At 38.7% G+C, this 27,398-nt stretch overlaps 2 protein-coding genes across 3 annotated transcripts in view; one reads left to right on the plus strand and one right to left on the minus strand.

The window, feature by feature from the left end:
• The window catches only part of LOC115267628 (neuropeptide CCHamide-2 receptor-like), a 204,338-nt gene that overhangs the window by 89,895 nt on the left and 87,045 nt on the right, over window positions 1-27,398 (plus strand). The window lies entirely within an intron of this gene.
• Window positions 19,390-25,749, minus strand: LOC134290290 (uncharacterized). The gene is made up of 3 exons (XM_062857391.1): window positions 24,748-25,749; window positions 19,919-24,704; window positions 19,390-19,865 (listed from the first exon to the last, which is right to left on the minus strand). The coding sequence occupies exons 1-3, from the start codon at window positions 25,747-25,749 to the stop codon at window positions 19,390-19,392; spliced, it is 6,264 nt and encodes a 2,087-aa protein (XP_062713375.1).

The following is a 27,398-nucleotide window of genomic DNA, read 5'->3' on the forward strand; positions in this document are numbered from 1 at the left end:
GTGTTGAAGGTTTTGGAAATTTTTCATCCTGATTTGGAAGTCGGAAGTACATTAGCATTGAAGTTTCTATTTATTTCGTCCGGTCCTTCCATAATATCAGGTCACAATAAACATATTTTTGCCTCTTATGGTTCAAGAGATATTATTTTTTTAACAAACAAATCCTAAGACAATCAAAAAAAAAATCTTCTAATAACTTGTTATACACTGATTTCTTACAAAAACTTAGTTCAAAGCACGTTTAGCCCATCGAATATTCAACATTTTGACTCATTATAAATATAAAAAGTATTATTCGTGTTGTACTTCTAAATCTTACTTTGAATACTAATAAGGTGACGTTGGATATTTTCGGCAGGTTTGTTCTCTTCGTCGTGTGGGTTTTTGTCGGCCAAATACCTGAAACATGGCCATATCATTCAGCTTATTTTGGAAGGATTTGAGGCCAGCTTTGAGTTCAATAGGTTTCATAAAACCTTATTATTATTATTATTATTGACTCTTTATTATGGGGATTTTCAGCCCGAGGCTGGTTCATCCCCGATCTTCATAAAACCTCCCATGACGAGAACAAAACTGTCAAAAATTCCTCTATCTAAAAATGACGCAGGTGGATTTTAAATATCCTTTTGCAACTCAGCACTATGAACTTTGATTTATATCACAACGGACTAGTTTTTGGTACTATACATTTGCAATTCAATGATTCATGCAACTGATTTCGGCTGTAGCTGATCAAAATTTAGTGTCTAGCATGATGAACATGTCCGTTCCCACCGATCCACCGCAAAGCACGATGGTACTGATGGAGATGATCATATTCTAGTGATTCGTTTTTCATTGCAAAAAAGTTTTGCTGCTCGTTGCAATACTTGATCTTTTGATCCCATTTTTGCATGATTAATATTAATTACCTTTTTCGAAGATATTCGATGACATTTAATCTAGATAGGACGAAATTACATTTTCTGCAATGTGGCACTCCAACTTTGTACAATGAAAGGCAAATTCGAACACCAAATGTTGTGGAACGATCATGTGGAGTTGGTACTAAATCGAAGATCTTCGATACTAGCGTTGGGTAAAATTTCAACAGTCTAGGTTATCATTGTTAATTTCTTTCTGCATCCGAAAACATTGCCGAGCGATTCTGCTTTTCCTGCTAATTTTTTTGTTGTTGTTACTCCATACTATATATAACGGGCATTTCAAAATATCGGCGGCTTAAAATGACGTTTCCATTGGAAAGTCACTGGAATGATATGGGAAACTTTGTTAAGCTTGGCTTAGCGTAAGCCGTCGCCTTCATTTGCTAAGCCGGTGTGAAGAAATGCAAATATTTAAACCTGGCTTAAGAATTTGGCTTAACTTTAAGTGTGGTTTAAGATAAACCAGGCTTACGTCGTTAAGTCGGATAGGTGAAGAAATCGGCCCTGAGTGTCGATTTCTTCATCTATCCGGCTTAACGACGTAAGCGTGGTTTATCTTAAACCACACTTAAAGTTAAGCCAAATTCTAAAGCCAGGTTTAAATATTTGCATTTCTTCAAGTTTGTTTGTTAAAAAAATAATATCTCTTGAACCATAAGAGGCAAAAATATGTTTTTTGTGACCTGAAATTATGGAAGGACCGGACGAAATAAATAGAAACTTCAACGCTAATGTACTTTCGACTTCCAAATCAGGATGAAAAATTTCCAAAACCATAAACACGGTGCCTTTTTGAAGACTTTCAATTTAATGTAAAAACTTGATTGCTCCAAAAATCGATGTCGAATATTTTATATTGACGATGCGCCGGCTGTAGATAATCATTTTCTTTATCATCGCCTTCATCCGTATCCAAACGTTTAACAATTTCATCGTTCATAAGTGTACATGTTTTAATAAAAATAATTTCCGCTGTTCAAAAATGTATCCATGAAGCAGGTGAAGAAACCTAAACTCTGCAATTTTCCGCCTAGGCCTGGCGTAGCACTGCTAAGCCACCTCAGAGCACCGCTTAAAGTAAGCCACACATAACGTAAACCGTAGCTTTAGTAAACCGGGTTTAGTGGTTGAGCCGAGGTGAAGAAATCGAAAAAAAGTTAAGCTCGGCTTAAAATTTTGCTAAGCCTGGTTTAAAATTTAAGCCCAGATGAAGAAATCGGCCCTGAGAGGTATTTTTTTTTGCAGGTAAACTAGACGTATACGTGTATGCAAAACTTTCACTTTGAAGCTTTTGTCTTGAAAATAAGATATCTTATTTGTTTCTTACTATCAACAGGTTTTCAACACTATTAAGAGAATTTTTCGCCAGTCACGTACAATAAAAATTATGGCACTATCAATACTTTTAATCACAACACTGGGTCGCGTCGAAGTTTCCAATAGACGCTATACCTACTAATTATGAATAATTAAATTAGAATATCATGAAAACAACTTGTTTAATTCATGCGGGAGCCCTCATAATAAAATCAACTTCTAACTGCAATTCTCGAAATAATTTACACTCCTGGTGTAATGGTTAAAGCATGTGACTATCACGCCGAGGACTTGAGATCGAATCCCACCGCCGACAAACTCGCAAAATGTGAGTTCTTCCTTCGGAAGGCAAGTAAAGCGTGGGTCTCGTGATGAACTATAGCCTAGGGCTAAAAATCTCATTAATACAGAAAAAAATAATTTACACGAAAAAATTTTTTTTTTACTTAACGTAAAAATTGTGAAATGTTTGAAATGTCATAACTTTTTTGTTTATTAGTTTACCAATACCAAATTTTTATGGTAGATAGCTAATATAATGGACTGATTTAAAAAATACGTTGGAAATGTATGGAGAAAACGTGCCTTAATTTACAAAACGGCAGATAAATTTTGAAAGAAGAAAAAGACATCTCAAATTTTTTGATATGTTATGTATAAATGTCTCAGCTTTCAATTGATGCAAAGATTTTGGAAATCAGTGGTTGCCTTCATGGTGAAAAAAATGTTTTGGTATAAAAATCCAAGATGGCGGCCAAAATCAATATGGCCGATCCAATTTTTTATTATTGTAAATAGTAGCTCTTTATTTCCTCTTTTCAACAACAATTCGTTTTGAGGTGGTTTTTGGAGAAACTTTCGAGTTATATCGGTTTAAGTGAGTCACCATTTGACCAAAATCGTGGGGTCTACAAAAATTGTTGTGGCTCAAACTAACGGGGGGTCCATCAATTTGATTAACCAAATGCATTTTTCTCACTTTTTTAGTGAGGGCTTTCAGAAAATCGGCACCTTAATCATTTTTGCAGACAAGATGTAAATGGTGTGCCGGTCTCAGCGAGAATTACCCATAATTCAAAATTCATATGCAATTTTTTTTTTACGTTTTCTACAATGTTGGACCACAATGACTGTACTCTTTTATATTTTTTAACGAAAGTGTATTTATTTTTACATTAAATTTAACAAAATAGAACTGTTCTTTAAATCGTTTTTGAGCTGCATTTTTTTTAAATTTATAGTTTTGTGCTTGTATGAGTGTTGAATGACCATGCGTCTCCATCGCGTTGAAAATGCCGTTAATTTTTATTTTATTCGTATATGTACAGCCATCCCGAGCAAAGTCTGATAGCAAATTGAAAACTAATTTTGATGTTGTGATATTGCAAATTTTGATAACTCAGGTTGTTGTCGTTTTGGTCGTTTTAACGGTTAAAACATCAAAAATGAGAGCATAAAAATGTTCCTGTGACAGCAAATTGAAAACCATTCCTACTATCGATGATAGCAAATTGATAACTGTTTTTGTTATCAGCGCAAAAAAAAAAAATGAAAAATCGTTAAATGTAGAGTTTTTTGTTTGATATCAAATCCTAAATGCAATAAAACAATTGCACTAATGATATATGCCTAGAATTACTTTATATAGTTTACTAAAGAATTTAAAAACTATTGTAACACTAAATATTTACATTAATTTAAAATGACAGCAAACCGAAAGCAAAATTTGAAATCAAATAAAGTAAAGATAAAATGATATCAAAATGTGATATCAATTTGTTGCTGAATACAAATCATGTTTTCGATTTGCTGTAATTTTGTTGTTGGACTTTGCTCGGGATTGGCTACTGGTTGAACTCCAGTTAGTAAATAAATACCAGCGAATTCACCTGCTGCTGAGTGATAATCCTTTAAAAAATGCTTCGGGCATTCCTTCAGAAGTTCCTTCTTATTTCTTCCATAAACTCCTTCTGCTTGTCCTTCGGTAATTTCTTCTCAGATTCCTCCTAGAGTTCTTTCTAAGATTCATTCAGGAGCACCTTCTGGAATTTCTCCAGGAGTGCCTTCAGAGATTGATCCGAGAGTTCTTTCTAAGATTTCTCCCCAGGTTCCTTCGAGAGACTCCCAGGGGGTCCTGCTCAAATAACCCTTGCAGTTTCTTCCTGGATTCGTCAAAAAGTTCCTTAGGATTTCCTTTTTTGAGAGTTCCTCCAGCAGTTAATTCTGGTAGTGCTTCAAAAGTTTCTTCTGTAATTTTTCAAGAAGTTGTCTCTAAGATTCCTCAAGGAGTTTCTTAGAGTCTTTCTCGGATTCTTTAACCCGTTTCGGTCCTAGTTGGGAATTTAATTTCAAAAAATCACTGTGACTTCATTTTCCAACCAATTTTTACCAAATTTTGAACGAAGATCGCGCTACATCTCTAGTTGTATGGAAAAATATTAAAATTATATTTTGGTCCTTGGGGTCTGAGTTATTGAAAGGGTTATATGGGTCAAATCGGGTCAAAAATGGACCAACTTCCTTTTAACCCATGATTACTTGTAAAAAACACATGCAATATGATTGCAAACATGTTCAATTATCTTTTTATTATTACAGACGCATAGTTTGAGTAAATTGGGGTTGTCTGGTTTTGGTTCCGGATGTTCCGGGGCGCGTTTGGGGTGCGTTAGGAGGACACTTTTCACACGTTCCCTACACCTGACGTTTTTGCTCGCATAATTCTAAAAACAGGCTTGTCATGATTCATTCTTCATAATTTTGTATACTAAGTATGTTGAAGGAATATTCAAAGATTTTTTTTTGACATATTGGCCGCCATCCCGGATGTTCCGGGAACCTGGAACCACCCGGGGAAGTGGCCATTTTTCAAACAGTTATGAAACATGGCTTGCGACATATAAATCTTCATGATTTTGCAAAATAAGTATGGTAGAGGAGAATTTAGACGTTTTTGGGCATATTGGCCACAATTCCGGATGTTCCGGGAACCTGGAACCACCCGGGGAAGTGGCCATTTTCCAAACAGTTATGAAACATGGTTTGCGACATATCAATCTTCATGATGTTGCAAAACAAGTATGTTAGGGGGTCATTCAAATATGACGTCCATCGTTTAGGGGGGAGGGGGGGTCTGAAAAAGTGTGACACTCCATGTATAAGGTATACAAAATAGCGAGACAGAGGGGGGAGGGGGGGTCTGAAATTCCCGAAAAATTATGGACGTCATATTTGAATCGGCCCTAGAGGAGAATTCAGAGGTTTTTGGACATAAGGACTGTTCATTAAAGAAAGTGGACATCTGTTTACCAATAGTTTAGAGTTAAAACTAAACAAAAAAATGTGAATTTTTGCGCTGTGTGTAAAAACATTGTTCACTTCGGCAATACACTCAAAGAAAACGGAAAAAGTAAGAAATTTCGAGCGATAGGTCGTATTAGCTTTGCGACTAGCAGATAAATTCTGCACAAATGGTGTTCCAAAAAGTTGTCGTTTCGAGAATTGGCTTACTAATAAACTTCCGGGACCGCAATTTTTTAACGCTAAGCAGGGGACAGTTGTGCCGGATGATGTAGGGTACATCAGAACTGAAAAATTTGGGAAAAAGTTTTAGTGTGGCAATTCAGTTGTTCATGTGGCTTAAAGAGTTCTTCGTATTTCACAACGGGAACAATCAACGGTGAAATTAACAGAAAGGAATGCATCAAAAAACGACTTCTACTTAAAGCCTGTATCCGCAATAATCGGGACACAAAAGTACGGCAGTAACTCTGTACTGAGTCAATGAAAATTGGCCAAAAATTAACTGAGAACTCTTTGATGTATGTATATTATTTGTGCAAAATTTCATAAAAATCGATGCACTACTTTTAACTGTGGATGAGAAACAAACAGACGATGTTTTTAAGATTTTGTACAATCATCACCAATTTTCATTCGCATACTAGATGGTTCTTTTCCGCTACAATTCAAAGTTCTGTGAGGATAATTATGAAACTTTGTGAGCAGTTATGATACTTATAGAGACACTTTCTTGCAAAATTTCATCAACTTTTATCAATTGGATTGAAAGTTACTGGTGTTGATAGGGGATAGTGTTAGTGAAAATATTTCATGTTTTTTATGTGCGATGTTTGCCCATTCATAACTTTTGAATATCTCTGTCAATTTTCATGAAATTTTCACAGAAGGTAGTTGATTATGTGTTATTATGCCTGCAAAATTTTGATGATTATTGGTGTAGTACTTTCAACAATACAATCGAAACAATAAGGGGTGCTTACTAATTGTTGTCTGAGGGGCTAAAATCACGGTCAGCCCCAATATATGTTTCGACTATAAAATTGTTGATAGCGCATCGATTTTTTTGAAATTTTGCCTATGTAAGTAAAGTAGATTGAGAGGTTTGTGTTCAAAATTTCAGTAATTTTCTTTATCAAATTCAAAAGTTACAGCACTGACAAGCTAAACCAGGGACTGTACAAAATTCAATTGCTCGCGTTCTACTGTTTCATTGCTACAACAAAAGGTACTTCACTGATTCACATGAAATTTTGCAGGTGAAATGAACACATCTTAAGATATTATCAGGCAAAATTTGAGCAATTTCAATGTATCTATTGCAGAGTTACAGCCATATTTCTGTGTCCCGATTATTGCGGATACAGGCTTTATCTACCGAAAACATACGGATCCTCTTTTGTTTTAGGTGGATCTGGCATCCGCTTATTACGCTTCTTCTACACTAGAGATGCTCAATACGGAAAATGTCGATTTTGTCGAAAAATAGAAAAACCCACAAAACTTCTCTGAACAGCATCCTGTGGAAAGATACTGGACAATAATTTAGCGGCATCTTAAGGGCTTGTTCACAAATGTCATAACGCTGGAGGGGGTGGGTGGGTATCCTTCATGGTGTTACAGCCCGAACAAATAAAATTTTCCCCCATATAAATAGTGTTACGAAGGGGTGGGTGGGTGTCAGGAAAGGCCAATTTTGGCGTTATGAAATTTGTGAATGAACCCTAAGAAAGATGGAAGAGAAGCAAGCTCTGTTGATTGGCTCAAAAAAATTTGGCCTGCGGCACAACGAAAAGTTACGGAGAAAGTTGTGCAGAATCTAATGGAAGGTGTCAAGAGGAAAGTCCGAGCGTTCTTCCGAAAAGCGAAGAAAATGTTCAAACTCAAATTTAGGCCACATGTATGTTGATTGTCATTTATAAAAAATAAACTTATGAATTTGTTCGAAAATACATATTTTCTATTGAAAAACAGGTGTCCACTTTCTTTAATGAACAGTCCTTATTAGCCACAATTCCGGATGTTCCGGGAACCTGCAACCACCCGGGAAGTGGCCATTTTCCAAATTGTTATGAAACATGGATTGCGACATATCAATATTCATGATTTTGCAAATTATGTAGGTTAGAGGAGAATTCAGATGGCTGTGGACATATTGGATAATACTCCGTATGATCTGGGAACTTGCAGCCATCCAAGGAAGTGGCCATTTTCCCGGAACGTCCAGGTATGGTTGCCAATATGTCCAAAAACCTCTGAACTCCACTCTTACATACTTGTTTGGCAAAATCATGAAGATTGATATGTCGCAAGCCAAACACTTAGAAAAAATGACGGATTACAGTAAAATTTTACCGTAATCTCAACAGCTGAACGTACGGTAAAAAGTTCGGTCATTTTTCAAATCATTTTTGTGAATCTCAAGAAAATGCATCTGTAAAAATTACCGGAACGTTCGGTACTTTTTACAAATTTACCAGAAAAATCGTAGAACGTTCGGTATGTTTGTTTAGCAATGAACTGTCAGCATCACAGAACGTACGGTAAATTTTACAAATGATCCATTAATATTATCGACCTTCGGTAGTTTTTTACAACTTTACGGCGATTTAATGCGAGCACAAAAAACCTCTATTTTCATGAAAATGTCGATCATGGGATTGAATACACGAGCTTCTGATCAGGAACCACACTTGCTACCACTGTACAAGAGTCTTGCATGGAAATGATGCGTAAATTCTAAAAGAACTGATGCGCAAAGCTGCCGGCGATGATGTCAAACGCATTTTACAGTAGTACGGTAAAAAAGTTCCATCACCGGTCTGTTTGGTAAAATATTCACAGATCTCCTGTAAATTTGTCTGATTTCACCGGTTCTTCGGTGATTTCTTGGAATTCACCGATTTTCTCCTGTAATTTCATCGATTTCGCCGTAATACTGTAGTTTGCTTGTTTACTGAGCAGTTTCGGTGATTTTTTTCACCGAATACTGTAATTTATTCTAAGTTTGCATGCTTCATAATTGTTATGGAAATGATCACATATGTCCAAAAATCTTCGAATTCAACTCTAACATACTTGTTTTGCAAAATCACGAAGACTGATATGTCGCAAGCCATGTTGCATAACTGTTTGGGGAAATGGCCACTTCCCTGGGTGGTTCCAGATTCCCGGAACATCCAAGTGGTGGCCAATATGTCCGAAAACCTCTGAATTCTCCTCTAACATATTTGTTTTGCAAAATCATGAAGATTGATATGTCGCAAGCCTTGTTTCATAACTGTTTGGGAAATGGCCACTTCCCCGATTAGTTCCAGGTTCCCGGAACATTCGGGATGGTGGCCAAGATGTCCAAAGACCTTTGAATTCTACTCTAACATACTTGTTTGGCAAAATCATGAAGATTGATATGTTGCAAGCCATGTTTCATAACTGTTTGGAAAATGGCCACTTCCCCGGGTGGTTCCAGGTTCTCGGAACATACGGAATTGTGGCCAATATGTCCAAAAACCTCTAAATCCTCCTCTAACATACTTTTGCAAAATCATGAAGATTGATATGTCGCATGCCTTGTTTCATAATTGTTTGGAAAATGGCCACTTCCCCGGGTGGTTCCAGGTTCCCGGAACATCCGGAATTGTGGCCAATGTGCCCAAAACGTCTAAATTCTCCTCTACCATACTTGTTTTGCAAAATCATGGAAATTGATATGTCGCAAGCCATGTTTCATAACTGTTTGGAAAATGGCCACTTCCCCGGGTGGTTCCAGGTTCCCGGAACATCCGGAATTGTGGCCAATATGTCCAAAAACGTCTAAATTCTCCTCTAACATATTTGTTTTGCAAAATCATGAAGATTGATATGTCGCAAGCCATGTTTCATAACTGTTTGGAAAATGGCCACGTCCCCGGGTGGTCCCAGGTTCCCGGAACATCCGGAATTGTGGCCAATATGTCCAAAAACTTCTGAATTCTACTCTAGCCATGACTCTAGCACACTTGCTTTGCAAAATCATGAAGATTAATATGTCGCAATCCATGTTTCATAACAATTTGGAAAATGGCCACTTCCCGGGTGGTTGCAGGTTCTCGGAACATCCGCAATTGTGGCCAATATGTCCAAAAACCTCTGAATTCTTCTCTAACATAATTGTTTTGCAAAATCATGAAGAATGATATGTCGCAAGCCATGTTTCATAACAATTTGGAAAATGGTCACTTCCTCGGGTGGTTCCAGGTTCCCGGAACATCCGGAATTGTGGCCAATATGTCCAAAAACTTCTGAATTCTACTCTAGCCATGACTCTTGCACACTTGCTTTGCAAAATCATGAAGATTGATATGTCGCAATCCATGTTTCATAACAATTTGGAAAATGGCCACTTCCCGGGTGGTTGCAGGTTCCCGGAACATCCGCAATTGTGGCCAATATGTCCAAAAACCTCTGAATTCTCCTCTAACATAATTGTTTTGCAAAATCATGAAGATTGATATGTCGCAAGCCATGTTTCATAACTGTTTGGAAAATGGCCACTTCCCCGGGTGCTCCCAGGTTCCCGGAACATCCGGAATTGTGGCCAATATGTCCAAAAACTTCTGAATTCTACTCTAGCCATGACTCTAGCACACTTGCTTTGCAAAATTATGAAGATTGATATGTCGCAATCCATGTTTCATAACAATTTGGAAAATGGCCACTTCCCGGGTGGTTGCAGGTTCCCGGAACATCCGCAATTGTGGCCAATATGTCCAAAAACGTCTAAATTCTCCTCTAACATAATTGTTTTGCAAAATCATGAAGATTGATATGTCGCAAGCCATGTTTCATAACTGTTTGGAAAATGGCCACTTCCCCGGGTGCTCCCAGGTTCCCGGAACATCCGGAATTGTGGCCAATATGTCCAAAAACTTCTGAATTCTACTCTAGCCATGACTCTAGCACACTTGCTTTGCAAAATTATGAAGATTGATATGTCGCAATCCATGTTTCATAACAATTTGGAAAATGGCCACTTCCCGGGTGGTTGCAGGTTCCCGGAACATCCGCAATTGTGGCCAATATGTCCAAAAACCTCTGAATTCTCCTCTAACATAATTGTTTTGCAAAATCATGAAGATTGATATGTCGCAAGCCATGTTTCATAACAATTTGGAAAATGGCCACTTCCCCGGGTGGTTCCAGGTTCCCGGAACATCCGGGATGGCGGCCAATATGTCAAAAAAAACCTTTGAATATTCCTTCAACATACTTAGTATACAAAATTATGAAGAATGAATCATGACAAGCCTGTTTTTAGAATTATGCGAGCAAAAACGTCAGGTGTAGGGAACGTGTGAAAAGTGTCCTCCTAACGCACCCCAAACGCGCCCCGGAACATCCGGAACCAAAACCAGACAACCCCAATTTACTCAAACTATGCGTCTGTAATAATAAAAAGATAATTGAACATGTTTGCAATCATATTGCATGTGTTTTTTACAAGTAATCATGGGTTAAAAGGAAGTTGGACCATTTTTGACCCGATTTGACCCATATAACCCTTTCAATAACTCAGACCCCAAGGACCAAAATACCATTTTAATATTTTTCCATACAACTAGAGATGTAGCGCGATCTTCGTTCAAAATTTGGTAAAAATCGGTTGGAAAATGAAGTCACAGTGATTTTTTGAAATTAAATTCCCAACTAGGACCGAAACGGGTTAAGAAGCTACTTCGAGGATTTCCTCAGGAGTTCTTTTACGAATACTCCTTCTCTCCTTGAGTGTCTTCTGGGATTCCTCCAAGATTTTCCGTAATTGCCCAGAAGTTGCTTCAAGGATTCATTCTGGGAATTTCAATCGTGATATTGGTATACATACCGTCAAGGCGCCATTCACCGTGGGGGCTCCATTCACCGTGTGCCTTCGAATATTTTTCCATTATTTCCATATTATGATTGAATGATATGACAATTTCCCTTCCATTTCACCAATACAATATTGTATTGGTGAAATTGAAGGGAAATTGTCATCTCATTCAATCATAATATGGGAATAATGAAAAAATATTCGGCAAAAGTATAAAGGCACACGGTGAATGGCGCCTTGACGGTATATTGATTTACGTGCGGGGTAGGCTGAACGAGGCAACAATGCCAACGAAGCATCGCAATATCCTATTAGACCGTTACAAATATTTATTTCACTTTTTGTCCCACTACTCTTTGGCTGGTTGAGGAGGGGATAAAAATAATAAAGCATTTAATCTGAAAAAATATTAAAAACTCATCGGATTTGTTAAAGAATTTTTGTCAAAACCCGATATTTTGATAAATATTTTTTTATCTGTCCCCTCAAAATGCCAAATCCAGCCAACATTTTTTGAATTGAAATTGTATCCGTCATATATTAGGATCTAATAGTAAAAAAATATATACTTTTGCTCGTTTAGATCGCAACAGGCTGTATAACGCATTATAGCCAAAATGCCCGACTGGTCGAAACTGATGCTTGTACCCTCGATGATTTTTTTGCCCGAAATGACCTGAAAGCAGGCTGAGATCTCATCGTGCTCTCTTACTCTAGAGCAGTATGAATCTGCATTAAACTTAGGGAAAAGTTTGCAAGTTAAAATATTACATTCAACACAAAAATTAAACTTTCAATACAACCACACCTAACCAACAGAAAAGAAAGTTTTATGGATGAAACCATCCACAACAATTTAATACGTACTTAAATTAGTGAAAAAGTTATATAAATGGAACCCTTAACATATAACTTACTATATACAGACTCTTCTGTCCTTTAGAAGACCTTTGAAGTTGGTTCAGCTAGACCTACTGCAATACATCAGGAACATAACGAAACTGTACCTAGGCTACAATATTGAAAAATATGGCATTATAAGCAGAACTTCTTGATGGTCTTCTAAGGAAAGTTCTGCCGCTTACAAACGAAAACTCATATGGGGATTTTTTTTATTATCATACAAATTGGTATAAAGGTTCTCAGAATGTATTAATTTTTTTTTTCATAAGTAGGGTTCATATATATATGAACAAAAACTAAATTGAAAAAAAAAAACATGGTCGCCTAATTTTCCGGAAAACTCCAGTAGAAAACAAACATTTTTCACAGACCACCTACTTTGAAAAGTCATAACTCAAGAACGAAGCATCGTAGACGCAATTAAAAAAAAATACAAAATAAAAATTGTTTTCCACAAAATTTTCCACTGTTGAGGAAAATTGGTTGGAAAAGTCGGAAAACTATTTTCGAAATCCGGAAAAAATCCTAAAAAAATATTTTTGAAAGGAAATTTTATAAGCTATATTCTGTAAAATTTTTAAGATATAGTTTTTCTCTGTTCTTGAGCTATGACCAATTTTGTGGAAATTGTCCATATGAGCCGTGGAACAGTGGAAAATTTTGTGGAAAACGATTTTCATTTTGTATTTTTTTAATTGCTGATAAAATTTGCTTACGATTTCACGAAAAAAAAAACATTGTGATTTTTTTTAAACAAACGGCTCATATAGCACATCTGGACAATTTCCACAAAATTGGTCATAACTCAGGAACGGAACTATTATCCGGACTTGGATAATAGTTTTTCCGACTATTCCAACCGATTTTCCTCAATAGTGATAAATATTGTGGAAAACAATTTTTATTTTGTATTTTTTTAAATTGCTGAGAAAATTTGCTTATGATTTCACAAAAAAATGTGTCTACGCTTCGTTCTTGAGTTATGATTTTTCAAAGTAGGTGGTGCCTATGAAAAATGTTTGTTTTCCACTGAAGTTTTCCGGAAAATTTGGCAACCCTGATTTATTTCAATTGCGTTTCTGTTCATTTACGTATATGTACCCTACTTATGAAAAACAATTCATTAAATTCTGAGAACCTTCGTACCAATTTGTACGATAATTAAAAAAACAATACTTGGCATTAGTTGTTGATATATGAAGACAGGTTCGATGATTGATTACGATGTGCTGGGTATACTCTTAGGAGTATTTCTTGGCTTTTCATTTCGATTGTGAGATCGAAAACACTTCATGTTCTCTTATTCCAACGCTTCAATTCGATTCCATTTCATTTTCTAGGAAATCGAATGACGTTGGAAAGATTGAAAAATCTGTATGACGATAAAACGACCAAAAATTCGTATCCTTGAAAAAGATCCGATACGGACCGAAGCGTCGGAGAAAGAGAAAATTAAATATGTTTTTTCTCTCAGAATCAGACTTGAAAGCCAAGAAATACTTCAAAGAATATTAAGAGGGGGTATGTCTTAAAATTCATTGTTCATGCATCCATGCTGCAAACTTGTGCCCATATTTTCTTGAACATCTTATATTTACAACTAGCAGTCCCGGCAAACGTCGTATTGCCTGATATCCGGTTCCATGAAGAAATGCCCCTTAAAAGTGAATTTCTGATTTTCCTGTTTTTATTGCTTTATGCTTTCCCGTTTTTCCTGTTTATGCTTGTTTGATATGCTATACGAAGTTTTACTTTTGCTTGATATTTTATTTGATTTTCTTGTTTTCTTCTTCTTCTTCTTCTTCTTCTTCTTCTTCTTCCTTTTCTTCTTCTTCTTATTTATGGCTCTGCGTTCCCACTGGAACTTGGTACTCTTATTATTAGTTATTTGTTGAAGGGCTTTATTTGTCTGCCATTGCATGAATTTGTATATTGTGAGGCAAGTACAACGTTACACTATGCCCAGGGAGACGAGAAAATTTTCCCTGACCGGAACGGGAATCGAACCCGCCGTCTCCTGATTGGCGATCCATAGCCTTAACCACTAGGCTAACGGTAGACTCCCTATCTTTTTTGCTAGGTTTCTTAAAAAAATGGATCTTTAAAATATTTTACAGTATCTATTTCAACGGTAGTCTTGATTACAAATTTGGAAAAATAGTATTGAACGAGCTCACCACGCTACTCGGCAACAGCTTGGTCAAATACATCAATTATATTCTAGATGGGAAAATGTCAGGAAAAAATCATCGCAAAAATGTCATGACATTTTTCAGTTTCACCACTTCTTGTGCAAATTTCCGTTTGTTGTAATATGTCGGCAGTGAAATTAGTTGATAATCAAATAACATTTTCCAATCCGTCTTATATTCGAGCTTTTTTTTTCAACATCTTGATTCGACCCTTATTATACGGAACAACATAGTACCGAAGAGTCGCCCTAGGGTCGCAGAATTTCATTTTGAGCGAAACATGCGACGAGACAGCGAAGACGACGACGACGTCGTCGAGTAGGTATTTGTTTAGCCATTTCTTTTCATTAATTTTCCACAGGATTTGGCTAACAAAGACGCGTCGTCGGATGCTGCTAGGTACGGCACAGAAAACAGTGCTGACGACTACCGTAGGTGTACCAATGATCCGAAACGATAAATTTTCCGAGCGAATTTGGGAAGTTGGACTTGCGACTTTGATTGCGTGTAGCTTGGATTTCAAGCACTCCAAAGGGATTAGGTAACATGATTGTCCTTTGGCGAGTGGCGGCAACAGAAATAAACCAATTTTGCTTACCGGGGGTTTAGCATTCCAGTATAATTTTATTAGATGGAAGCAGTGTCTCTACTAATAAAATGGTGCCCTGTTGGCTATCTGTTTTCGTTCGTTTTGGGTTCTTAATGAATGTTCATTTGGAGCCGGCAGCCGGCAGCTTTGACGCCGCAGTGTCTAGCCGTCTTCGCCGTTAGACTAATTTATTGAGGCATTCTTTGCCAACTTTTCTTAACTAGATTGTTTAGTTATTAAGAAATATGAACTGATAGCATACTTTAACTTTAAAAGGTATTCAGGTATCTTAAAATGAATAACTATTTTGCTCTAACTTATCAAATTCATATGCTCGATGCCAAATTCAAATACTGTTGAAGCAAGAAAAAACTTCATTCATTTTTTTTACAAGAACTCAAATCCAAAAACATAGAAGGTAGAAGAAATAATAAAGCACATAAGAAATAAGGTGCAAAATAAAAGTTGGTAGAGAGAAAAGGCGATGCAAGCTAGAATACCCTATATGTGCAAAATTTCTAACCTTATAATTACATCACTTGAATTTATGTTTTCCCTTCCCGCTGCTGGTCGTGCTAAACGACCCTTCCAAAATATTATCCCCTCGAGTGGGAGTAAATCGAATAAATAAATCCTTCACGGTGGTAAATGAACAGCCCAAAAAGCTCCACTTATTCACCGGTATCTAGCATTTATCTTCATGAGTGCTCTTGGCGGCGAGTGCGATACCATCAGGACTGGAATCCTTAAGCGACAGCACCCGTCCTAACCTAACCCATCCTGACTGACAAGATGAAAATGAATGTCAACCACTTGTTGCTATAATATAAGAAGGTGCTAACAACACAGGAGGTGAATTGCAGTATTTTACAGAGGAAAAACGAGGACGAGAAACGGGTTCAACAGATTGGACGGTGTTAATGCGGCTCGTTTAACTTTGGCTGCACAGAGAATAGGCACATTCAGTTATACAGAAAAAAACGATAATTTGATACAATTCTTCCCCACCTAGCGTTATATTGGTAAAGTGTCTTTAATAAATATTAATAATAATAATAGCGTTATATAGTATATTTTGAATACCTTTAAAATTATGGACATAAAACAGATATTCTATGGAATGTCTGAATAATAATAAAATTCATGAACTCCTCTGAAGCTTCCTGAAGATCAATCTAGAAACATAGAACTTCAATACTTAGAACTCTTTCATAAGTCCTTCATGGATTCCTAATTTGGGTCTTTAGAAAATTCTTCAAGGATTTCTTTCGGAAAATTTTCGTTTGATTCCGTCAGAAAGTTCTCCAGGGATTCTTTTATAAAATCATCCATGCATTGCTACAGAGTTCAATGAGAACTTGCTCCGTGGACTTTTTTCGAAAATCTCTCGTGAGATTCTTTCAGAAAAATTTTCTAACGATTTTTTTCAGGAAATCAAAAGTTCTGAATTCATTCTTTAGAAAGGATTTCTTTAGAACATCAGTAAAAACCATCCATGGATATCTTCAGAAATTATTCCATGGAATGCAGTAAAATCCTCTAGATATATCTTAAGAGTTTCCTTATGCTATTTCTTGAAAAAAAAAATGATATTTTTAAGAAATTCTACCTTGGAAGACGGTATCACTTAAAATTCCCTTCAGAAAATTTGTCCCGGATTTCTTTTGAAACGTCTCCATGAATGGCTTGTGACACTCATCTTGTTTTTTTTAGAATTCAGAGAATCCTCCTGAAGTTTCGCCAATATTTCTAGAAAAGTTTCCTCAGAAGATCATCCAGGGATTCGTTCAGAAAACCGTACGAGAATTTGATGAGGAGATCATGAAGTGATCTGAAAATCTGTTCTGAGTTCAGCGTTTCTCAAGAAATTGTACCAAGGATGTCCTTAGAAAATACTTATGCCACAAACCCTTTCAGAAATTTTTCCAAAGTTTCCATAAAAATTTTAGTAATTTTCCTGGATATTCTTCATGAGAATTTGAACAATGAGTTTTGACAAACTCATTGTTAAAAATCTCATGAAGAATGTTTGACTCCTATAGGACAAAATTTATGGATTTCTTCCAAAAATCACTCCAAGGATTCGGTCTTGTCATCTACCAAGGTTTGGTTCAGAGACTTCTCCAGAGGTTTCTTTAGAAATACTTCCAAGAATTTTTAAGATATTTTTCCAGTGTCTTCTTTGATTCAAATTTCTCAGGAAAATTCCCATTACATTTTTCTGGAAGTCAAGGGTTTCCTCAAAAGGTCTTCCAGGTATTCTAAATTTTCCAGTAGATAATGGTTCAGGAATTTCTCCAAAGATTCTCTCAGCAAGTTCTGTAGAAATCATTCCAAAATGAATGTCTTGGCATTTTCAAGGAATATTTTGAAGAAGTTCTTCTATGAATACTTGCAGATGGTTGCCCAGGTTTTCCTGGTATTCTATCAAAGCTTTCTTCGAAAATTCATTTCTATTGTGTTTCTGCAGAATTTCCTTCAAAAATTTCTCTAGGTGGAACTTTGATGATTTTTGTCTACTAATCTCTTTAGAAATTGTTTTAGAAATTTCTCTTAAAATCCTCTAGGCATGTCTCCACAAGTTCAAAAAATCCTCAGAAATTTATTGAAGAATTCTTCAAGAATTCCACAAATACCATTTGTTTGCGATTTCCGATACCCGAGCTAGAATTTCTGGAAAAATTCCTGAAGAAATCTCCAGAAGAATCCCTGTAGAAATTTCAGGAAGCATTTTTGAATGAATGTTTGTGGAAATATCTTATGAAATCCCAGGGTAGTTCTCGAAAAAGCCCCAGTAGAAGTTTCTGTGGACATTCCTGGAGAAACTTCACGAGAAACCGTTGGCGAAATTTTAAAAAATGTCCTCAAGAATTCGTTTAGGATGATTTGGCTGGGCTGAGCTCCTTCTAAAACTCCGCCAGGGATTACTTTTGAAATTTTTCTGGTGATTTATTTAAAGAAGTCTTCGGAAATTTCACTAGAGTATCCTTAATAAAATCTTTCAAAGAATATCTTCCAGAGAGTCCTTCAGAAACTCATACAGCTATTTCTTCAAGAAGTCAACCAAATATTTGTTCAGAAATTGCTCAAGAAATTCTAACGAAAACCCCCGCAGGAATATGCCCCCAAATTTCTCCAGAGAATCAATTCAGGAAATGCTGCAGAAATTCCTCCAGATATTCCTGCACGAGTTGATACAAAAAGTATTATCACAGAATTTTGTTCAAAATTTTCTCTTAAAATTTATCCACGAATTTTTGAAGGATTTTTTTTCAAAAATATTGTCAATGAATTTCTACAGTAATTCTTTAGAAAAGTGTGTTTTTTAGTGATCTTTACTGAAACTTATCAAGGCATTTCTGCATAACAGAAACTTTTCCAAGAATTTCTGCAGGAACTTCTTTTGGGGTACATACACAGATATTGTTCCAGGAATAGCTCCAGGAAATCTTCTAAAAAATTTATCAAAGATTGTTGACGAAAGGTCAACAAGAAGGCGTAAAAGGAAACGTTTCCAAGATTTCAATCGGTTTATTGGAACAGGATTAAAATCTTCCTGTAAACGGTAATGTAAAGTTTGCTTAGCTACATATATCATTTTAGATTATAATTTGAAACTTACGTTTAGTATTCCTTATATTTTTTTACTCCTTCTTTGTATCCTACTTGTCGGGATTCTTTCCCTAACGCGATATGTATTCTCTGTAAGTTAGAATTTTTCGTTTGGTAGTTTTTGTTTTGTTTTATCTTTTTCTGTTAAAACCAAACCTGTTATGAGAGGAAGAATTTAAAGAGTATATCCTCAGTTCTCTGATTGCGCCGATCCGCAAAAAACTACATAGGAGAAAGTTGCAAATCAGTATGTGATATGTTGATGAGCTGGTTTGCCTTACCCACCAATTTACAATCAGTCTGATAAATTATTTGTTCCTATGGATCATTAGGCACAACGTGCAATTTGAGAAACTAAAGCTGGTTCACCTTAAAAGGCAATATGGGATTAGTCAACAGATATTCATGTTATAACTCCTTCCGTCATACCACTAGGATTATGAAAGTCTAAGTTTCAACAATTGGCAAACTCTGCTAATTTAGAATACAATAGAAAAACTTGAAAGAGAAACTAATCACTATAAAATGTTTGCTTTAGATTAATTTTGCAATTCATGCTGTGCGGTAGTGAGATGACGTTGAGGCGATGACGGAACAATCCGTCCTTAAGCAGATGACAGATCAATCCGTCCGAGAGCTGGATGCCATACGATTGACGTCTTTGCCTTATCGTTTGTTCGTTGTATCGTCTATACCGCTCTACACCGACGCGCCGACCGAGGGGTCGTAACACTCCCCCCCGGGTACGCCAGGTTCCTGGCTTACTAGCTGATCGCGTCGGACATCAAGAACCGCAAGTTTAGTTGCTGGACGTTCGTATATGCCCGTTTTGGTTTGCACGGTTGCTGAACGTACCTGCCCGTCCTTGCTTGTGTTGACCGATATAACTCGCCCTTTCGGCCAACAGTTGCGTGGTAGTTCCGGGTCGACAACTATCACTATATTGTCCACCTCGATCGGTTTTACTTTGCTGAACCACTTCGTTCGTCTGGTTATTTCCGGCAGATAGTCGCGCAACCACCTTTTCCAAAAAATGTTCGCTTCGATTTGCGACATACAGCATGATCGTCGTAGAACCGCTGCACTGTCATCAAATAGTGACAACGGCTTGAGGCCATTCGATGACCCCAACAGGAAATGGTTAGGAGTGAGGACTGGTGCCTCCGAATCTTCTACTGGAACGTATGTCAGAGGATGTGAATTGACGACGTTTTCTACCTCTGCTAACATATTACGGAGAACTTCATCCGTAGGGTTTCTTCCAGGCTGCATTGCGCGTAAGTTTTTTTCACCGTTTGTATCAGCCGCTCCCAGGCTCCGCCCATGTGTGGTGATGCTGGAGGAAGGAAAGTCCATTCTGTATCGGAGCTAACAATTTCTGCAATAACTTTATCTTGCTCCATCTCTTTAAGCGCAGCCCTGAGATCTTCGTTTGCCGCAGCCAATTCTTTGTTCGCCGCCGTAAAGTTTGTTCCACGGTCACTATGTATTCTAATTGGTACACCACGCCGTGCCATGAAATTCCGTAATGCCATCACGCAAGAACTGGCACTCAGCGAGTGCGCGATTTCAATATGTATTGCCCGTACCGTCAGACATGTTATTAGCACACCCCATCGCTTTTCTGTTCGCCGACCCACCACCACAGTCAAAGGCCCAAAGTAGTCCACGCCCACGAAAGAAAACGGTCTAGTGAAAGCAGCCAGTCTCGCTGACGGAAGATCGCCCATAATTGGAGGTCGTGGAACAGCCGAGTTGATTTTGCACCTCTGACATTCCGTCCTGACTCGTTGAAATAGTCGCCTAATCTTCGGGATTTTGAAAATTTGTCGCAGTTCGTTGATAACGGTAGTATGATTCTGGTGATGGAAACGCTCATGATAGTCCTTCACAATCAACCATGTTATGTGATGATCTTTAGGAAGAATTATCGGATGTTTTGCATCAGCTGACGCATAGTCGCATGCACTGACTCTTCCCTGCATTCTCATTAACTTTTGTGCGTCGATGAACGGATTAAAGCAGCGAATTGGGCTTGTTTTTGGCAGTGTAATGCGGCCCTCACTTATTGCAGAAATTTCATCCGGAAATGCTTCTGATTGAGCTAATCGGTAGAGATAGTTTGCGCCTTGTTGGAGCTCGTATGATGCAAGGGGTCCGATTTTCCGATGCTCCTTGTTCGCGTTACAACGGAAGTTGTGCATAGATCTTAGCACCGTAGCTGCCGTTCGTTGGAGGCGTGTCCAGGAAGAAAAATCTTGAACCTTGATTAAATCTTTAGGTTGATCGCGATGGTGGAAAACTTGTGCTCGAAGTTCTTCCTGTGTACTGTCCTGTATGAAAGGGTTTAAAGGCCATTTGTTGCTAGTTTCCCACAAGAAACTAGGCCCCTTGAACCATCTGCTGCTTGGTGACAAATCCGGTAGGCTGTTCCATTTAGTAGCGTCATCAGCGACGTTTTCTTTCGATCCTTTGTGTCCCCATTCTGCCATAGTAGTTGACTCTAGGATTTCACTTACGCGAAACGCCACAAACTGTGAATAGCGACGATGGTCCGACTGTATCCAACACAATACGTCCCGTGAATCACTCCAAAAGAAGCGCTGGTGGATTTTGAATGATAAGGCCTTAGTGATTGTATCTGCTAATCTGACTCCAATAACTGCGGCTTGCAGTTCCAATCTCGGAATGGAGACAAACTTGAGAGGAGCTACCCTAGTTTTAGCCCCAACAATGGCACATTCCACAGTGCCACCTTGTTCAAATCGTAGATAAACTACTGCGGCGTATCCAGAGAGGCTCGCATCGACGAAGGTATGCAACTGAATGTTAGTTTGCAAATTTAACTCCGTGCTTATACGGTAGCACCGAGGTATGCGGATATTTGGCACTTTTGGCAAGATTTCCAACCATTTATTCCACTTATCATGAAGGTTTTCCGGTATAACATCATCCCATCCTATTCCAGATCTCCACACTTCTTGGAATAACACCTTCAAGTATATGAGAACGTTGGATATTAGGCCGAGAGGGTCAAATACTGCCATTAAGGTCCTCAGAATCTCCCGCTTAGTTGGCTTACGAAGTCCCTCAAGCAACGTTGGGTCATGTTTCGACGACAGTTTGTAGGTGAATGTATCCGTAGCTGTGCACCACCACATTCCCAATACCTTCTCCGTACCGAGTTCAGCTCCGATGTTCAGGTTCTTTTCGTGCGACGTTTCGTTCGCCATGGCTTCCACTACTGCGGATGAGTTGGAAATCCAATTCCGCATGTCAAACCCGGCTTGAGCGTGGACATATTCGACATCCTTGGCGAGCTGGATGGCTTCCTCTTCTGTTTCCACGCTTACAAGCATGTCATCGACATAATGCTGTTTTGATATTGCTTCTGCTGCTGCTGGAAACTGATCCTCGTACTTACTAGCGTTGAGATTTTTCACATATTGTGCGCAGCTAGGTGAGCAGCTTGTACCGAAGGGCATGACCTGCGTCACGTACGTACTTGGATCACCAGATGAATCATCACACCACAGTATTCTAAGACAGTGCTGATCTTTCTTGGTCATGAGCATCTGTAAGTACATCTCACGCACATCACCACTGAGACCAATCCGAAATTCGCGAAAACGATAGAGTACGTAATCCAGAGGTGTAAGTAAGTCCGGCCCTTTGAGTAAAACAGAATTTAGTGACACCCCATTAGTTTTGGCAGCTGCGTCCCAAACTACCCTAACTTTCCCAGGCTTGTTAGCATTGAACACTGGGAATAAGGGAAGGTACCAGATACGCTCTTGTCTTGCTTTCAGCTCTTCGCTAGTCAATTTTCGAATATAACCTTTTTGCTTGTAGTCTTCGATTTTTGCTCGTAGAATGGCAGCTAATTCAGGTTCTCTTTTCATCCTGCCTTCCAAACAACGAAAACGCTGCAGCGCTGTCGGTTTGCTGTTCGGTAAACGCAAATCGTTGAATTTCCACAGCAGGCTAACTTCGTACCGTCCGCTTTCTGTTTGCGTTATCGATTGTAGTATTTCACGAGCTCTTTGGTCATCGCGCGATTCTAGAAGCTTCTCCGGTTTGTAGATCCCAAGTGCATCCAACCGGAAGTATTCACGAACGGCTTGTTGTATTGTTTCATCGGCTTCTTTGCTACAAGGACATATTTGAATACTGTGATGGCCTACAAATACATCATTTCCGGCGACACCACCGTAGACACTCCATCCAAGACGGGTTTTTGTTGCGATTGGTTCTTGGAACTTCCCTTCCCGTCCTTTGAGCTGGTAGATAAGGTTAGCGTTATCACTTCCGATCAAAATCCGAGGCTGGACGTCATGATATGACTCCAACGGTATTCCTCGCAAATGAGGGTACTGGTTCTTCAACTTCTGTGAATCTACGGTTTGGTGAAACAGATTCAGGCTAGCAATTGTATGAGCCACGGCAGAATATGTCCGTGATGCCTTTCCCGTTCCTGACATCTCAACATCCAATATTATCGATCCATCTTCCCTTCGACTATTGTTTCCAGTCCATTTTAAGCATAATGGTTCGGGTTTTCCATCTAGATTCAGCTCCTTTGCTAACGAAGCGTCGATCAAGGTAAGTGACGATCCGTCGTCTAGAAACGCATAGGTTCTGATCGATTTGTTCTTGCCGTGAAGCAGGATCGGAAGAACTCGAAACAATACGGTGGGTTTACGTTGTCGATGTACATTACATTCGCCTTCTGACAAATTCGGAAGAACTGCAATGGACTCTTCTTCTTTGGGCTTTGCCGCGTTCGCTCCATCACGCTCATAGTTGTGTAGCAGTTGATGGTGTTTGTAAGTGCATCCATTCTTCCCACACGTCTGCTGCAGTCTGCACGAACCTTTGTGTTTCCGTAGACATTTCCTGCAATGACCAAATTCTTTTACGACAGCCCACTTTGAGTTGTATCCAAGTTCGATGAATCGTTGACATTTATCTAATGACAGGCAACTACTTTTGCATACCACACATGTGGTAATTTGTGGATCCTTCCGCTCAAATCTCAACGGTTCTGAAGGTTCTGACTGTTTTTCTAACGAGCTTTCGGTTATCTCCTCGCTGTGGGTGTGCAGATGTCCGGGGTTACGATTTCCTTGCACTGCTTTTGGAACACTGCTCGGCAGGTTTGCTATAGGACAGACTGTTTCAGCTAAATCGTTCAACCAGTCCGCAAGTTCCTGTATGTTTACACGGGGCAAATTACGGCGATGTTTAGCCCATTCCACTTTGAACGCACACGGAAGCTTGTTCACTAGCTCATTTACCAGTGCTACGTTGTAGGAATATTCATCCAGTTGGCATGCCTCGATAGTAGCCCACAAATTTTGTACTGCTAAAGAAAACTCTACCAGAGTATCCAACTTCTCGGCTTTAGGCGGTGGCGTTGAATGAATTTTGGCGATCAGGTTTTGCACGATAACCTCCGGGTTACCATACAACATTTTGAGCGTTGACATTATTCCGGATATGTTGGACGGATGCATCAGTCTGCATTTAACAGCTTCAAGTGCTTTTCCTTTCAAACATTTCTGCAACCTAATTAGATTTTCCTCCTGCGTGTATCCGCACATCCTGGTCGTAGTAGTGAATGTAGATAGAAATAACGGCCATTCCTCTGGGATTCCATTGAATATCGGAAGATCGCGAGAAACGGCTTGCCGGGCGGCAATTTGGTTGCGGTTTAGGAAGGGCCCGTCCTCTCCCTCGAAACTCATCAGTCTAGGAGTTGAGTTCTGAGGCTGTGCATGATCGATGTTCGTTTGTACACTCTGGAGACCAGCAGCTCGTTCCCCGTTGTTTTGGATTTCCATCTGACGAAGTCTTGACGTCACGTTCTGAACGGAACTATGAAAACCAGAGTTGTTAGACCGAACTACATCGTGATTATCCGTTGCTTGAAGCTCGACGATGCTGTTGAACGGCGTTACGTATGGTCGTTGCTTGATCGGGTCCAGTTTGGGAATGACGTAGATTCTGCAGCCCTGAGATCCCAGCCGAATCCTTTCCTTGTAGCCAGTTAGATACTCTAGCTGCTGGCATATCTTCTTCAATATCGGTCACAGAGGCTTCATCGTTTATGATCTCCGTCATCAATTCGTGTCGTTTACGTAGATATTCGCGCTTGCTTGCTTCTTCTGTTTCTTGCTGTTTCCTATCCTCTTCCAGAATTTGCAACTTCAACTTCAACTGTCTTTGTTTGGCGGACCTTTGTGAACTTGTTCCGGAGTACTGGCTGTGGTTGTCCTCAGAGTCTTGATGTTGATTTCTCTGAGGCTGCTTCACGTACGCTGACGTCGGGATGTTCATGGTTCGTCCTTCGTGCAGAGTCCTGTTGAGCATGGCGTCGCTGGAACCGGTTGGAACTGTGCTGAATACAGATGGAATCACCTGGCTGAATCTTGATGGCACTGTGTTACACTGCTCGAAATTCTTTCCACTCGCGAATGAAACGTGCATATTTGACTGATGACTTGACGGAACTGGACATATCTCATATTGATATTGGGTGGGCTGATACGACGGCAATGAATAATAAGGCGGTATAAACGAGTTTGGTGGTATAAGCGAATGGGGTGGCATGAGCGAGTTTGGTGGCAAATATATATTTTGCGGCAAAGGCGGAAATAGTGAACCTGGTGACACAACTAGCGTGGACGGAACCGACACGTTCGGCACCGGATTTGGCTGTGTGTCTGACGATGCGGTAGTTGCGTGCACCAGCGGACTGATTGTGCTAGTACTTACGAACGTTTCTGATGTTGGAGCAACGATCGGCTGTTTTGGCCTGGCTCCATGCTTTCCTGTACAGGCGGCACATTGCCAGTCGTGGGCTCCTGTTTCAATAACTCCAACACACTCCTCGTGAAACTCGCAATCACATTTGATGCACCGGATCATTTGTGTGTTACTCGGTTGGGCACATACCTTGCAGTTTTTCGTGTGGACGATGGAACCACCAACAGATGCGGCCTGCGTTACTCGGGCCGCAGCGGCACTCCTGGTCTTGATCGGTGTCCGATTGATCATCGCTCTAGGGCTGATAAACGAAGATTTTAAATTGTTGACGAAAGGTCAACAAGAAGGCGTAAAAGGAAACGTTTCCAAGATTTCAATCGGTTTATTGGAACAGGATTAAAATCTTCCTGTAAACGGTAATGTAAAGTTTGCTTAGCTACATATATCATTTTAGATTATAATTTGAAACTTACGTTTAGTATTCCTTATATTTTTTTACTCCTTCTTTGTATCCTACTTGTCGGGATTCTTTCCCTAACGCGATATGTATTCTCTGTAAGTTAGAATTTTTCGTTTGGTAGTTTTTGTTTTGTTTTATCTTTTTCTGTTAAAACCAAACCTGTTATGAGAGGAAGAATTTAAAGAGTATATCCTCAGTTCTCTGATTGCGCCGATCCGCAAAAAACTACATAGGAGAAAGTTGCAAATCAGTATGTGATATGTTGATGAGCTGGTTTGCCTTACCCACCAATTTACAATCAGTCTGATAAATTATTTGTTCCTATGGATCATTAGGCACAACGTGCAATTTGAGAAACTAAAGCTGGTTCACCTTAAAAGGCAATATGGGATTAGTCAACAGATATTCATGTTATAACTCCTTCCGTCATACCACTAGGATTATGAAAGTCTAAGTTTCAACAATTGGCAAACTCTGCTAATTTAGAATACAATAGAAAAACTTGAAAGAGAAACTAATCACTATAAAATGTTTGCTTTAGATTAATTTTGCAATTCATGCTGTGCGGTAGTGAGATGACGTTGAGGCGATGACGGAACAATCCGTCCTTAAGCAGATGACAGATCAATCCGTCCGAGAGCTGGATGCCATACGATTGACGTCTTTGCCTTATCGTTTGTTCGTTGTATCGTCTATACCGCTCTACACCGACGCGCCGACCGAGGGGTCGTAACAAAGATTTTTTTCAAAAATTTCTCAATAAACCTTTCTAGGTCTTTCGCCAACGGTTTCTCGTGAAGTTTCTCCAGGAAAATCCACAGAGATTTCTACTGAGACTTTTTCAAGAACTACCCTGGGATTTCATAAGATTTTTTTTCCGAATTTCTCCGAAGATCTTTCTTGAGAAATCGACTTTTGATCTTATATTTTGAGATTATGGCTTTCAGTCTTTGAAGAAAAACTCAAAAATGGATTGTTGAGTTTCATGAAAACTTAACAATCCGTTTTTGAGTTTTTCTTCCAAGACTGAAAGCCATAACCTCAAAACATTTCTCCAAAAATTCATTCAAAAATGCTTTCTGAAATTTCTACAGGGATTCTTCTCGAGATTTCCTCAAAAATTTTCATAGAAATTCTTGCTCGGTTTCCTTCTAAAGTTCCAGGATTCTATCCGAAGTTTTTCCACAAAATTGCAAAAAATGCTGGAAGAATACTTGAGAGAATCCCTGGTGATACCTTTGGAGTTCCCCAGAAGTAATTCTTAAAAATTTCCTGGAAGAATTTTCCAAAGTTATCTCTGCAGGAATGAAGGCCTGAGATAATGCCTGAAAATACCATCTTATTCCTTAGAAAAAAATCATAAGAAACTTCTGAAGGAATTCTTGAAGTAATTGGAAGAAAACATTGTTGAAGATATATCGCAAACAAATGGTATTTATGGAATTCGTGAAGAAATTCTTCAATACATTTCTGAGGATTT

The sequence above is a fragment of the Aedes albopictus genome, chromosome 3, assembly GCF_035046485.1.
Source record: "Aedes albopictus strain Foshan chromosome 3, AalbF5, whole genome shotgun sequence".
Taxonomy (NCBI): Eukaryota; Metazoa; Arthropoda; class Insecta; order Diptera; family Culicidae; genus Aedes; species Aedes albopictus.

What these genes read in the sequence shown, in the direction of transcription:
- LOC134290290 (XM_062857391.1), bottom strand. Translation starts at nt 25,749, where the DNA reads ATGATCAATCGGACACCGATCAAGACCAGGAGTGCCGCTGCGGCCCGA. An exon ending in AAGATATGCCAGCAGCTAGA is followed by an intron (nt 24,705 to 24,747) that starts GTATCTAACTGG and finishes CTGGGATCTCAG; the next exon opens with GGCTGCAGAATCTACGTCAT. An exon ending in GATGAAGTTCTCCGTAATAT is followed by an intron (nt 19,866 to 19,918) that starts GTTAGCAGAGGT and finishes CATACGTTCCAG; the next exon opens with TAGAAGATTCGGAGGCACCA.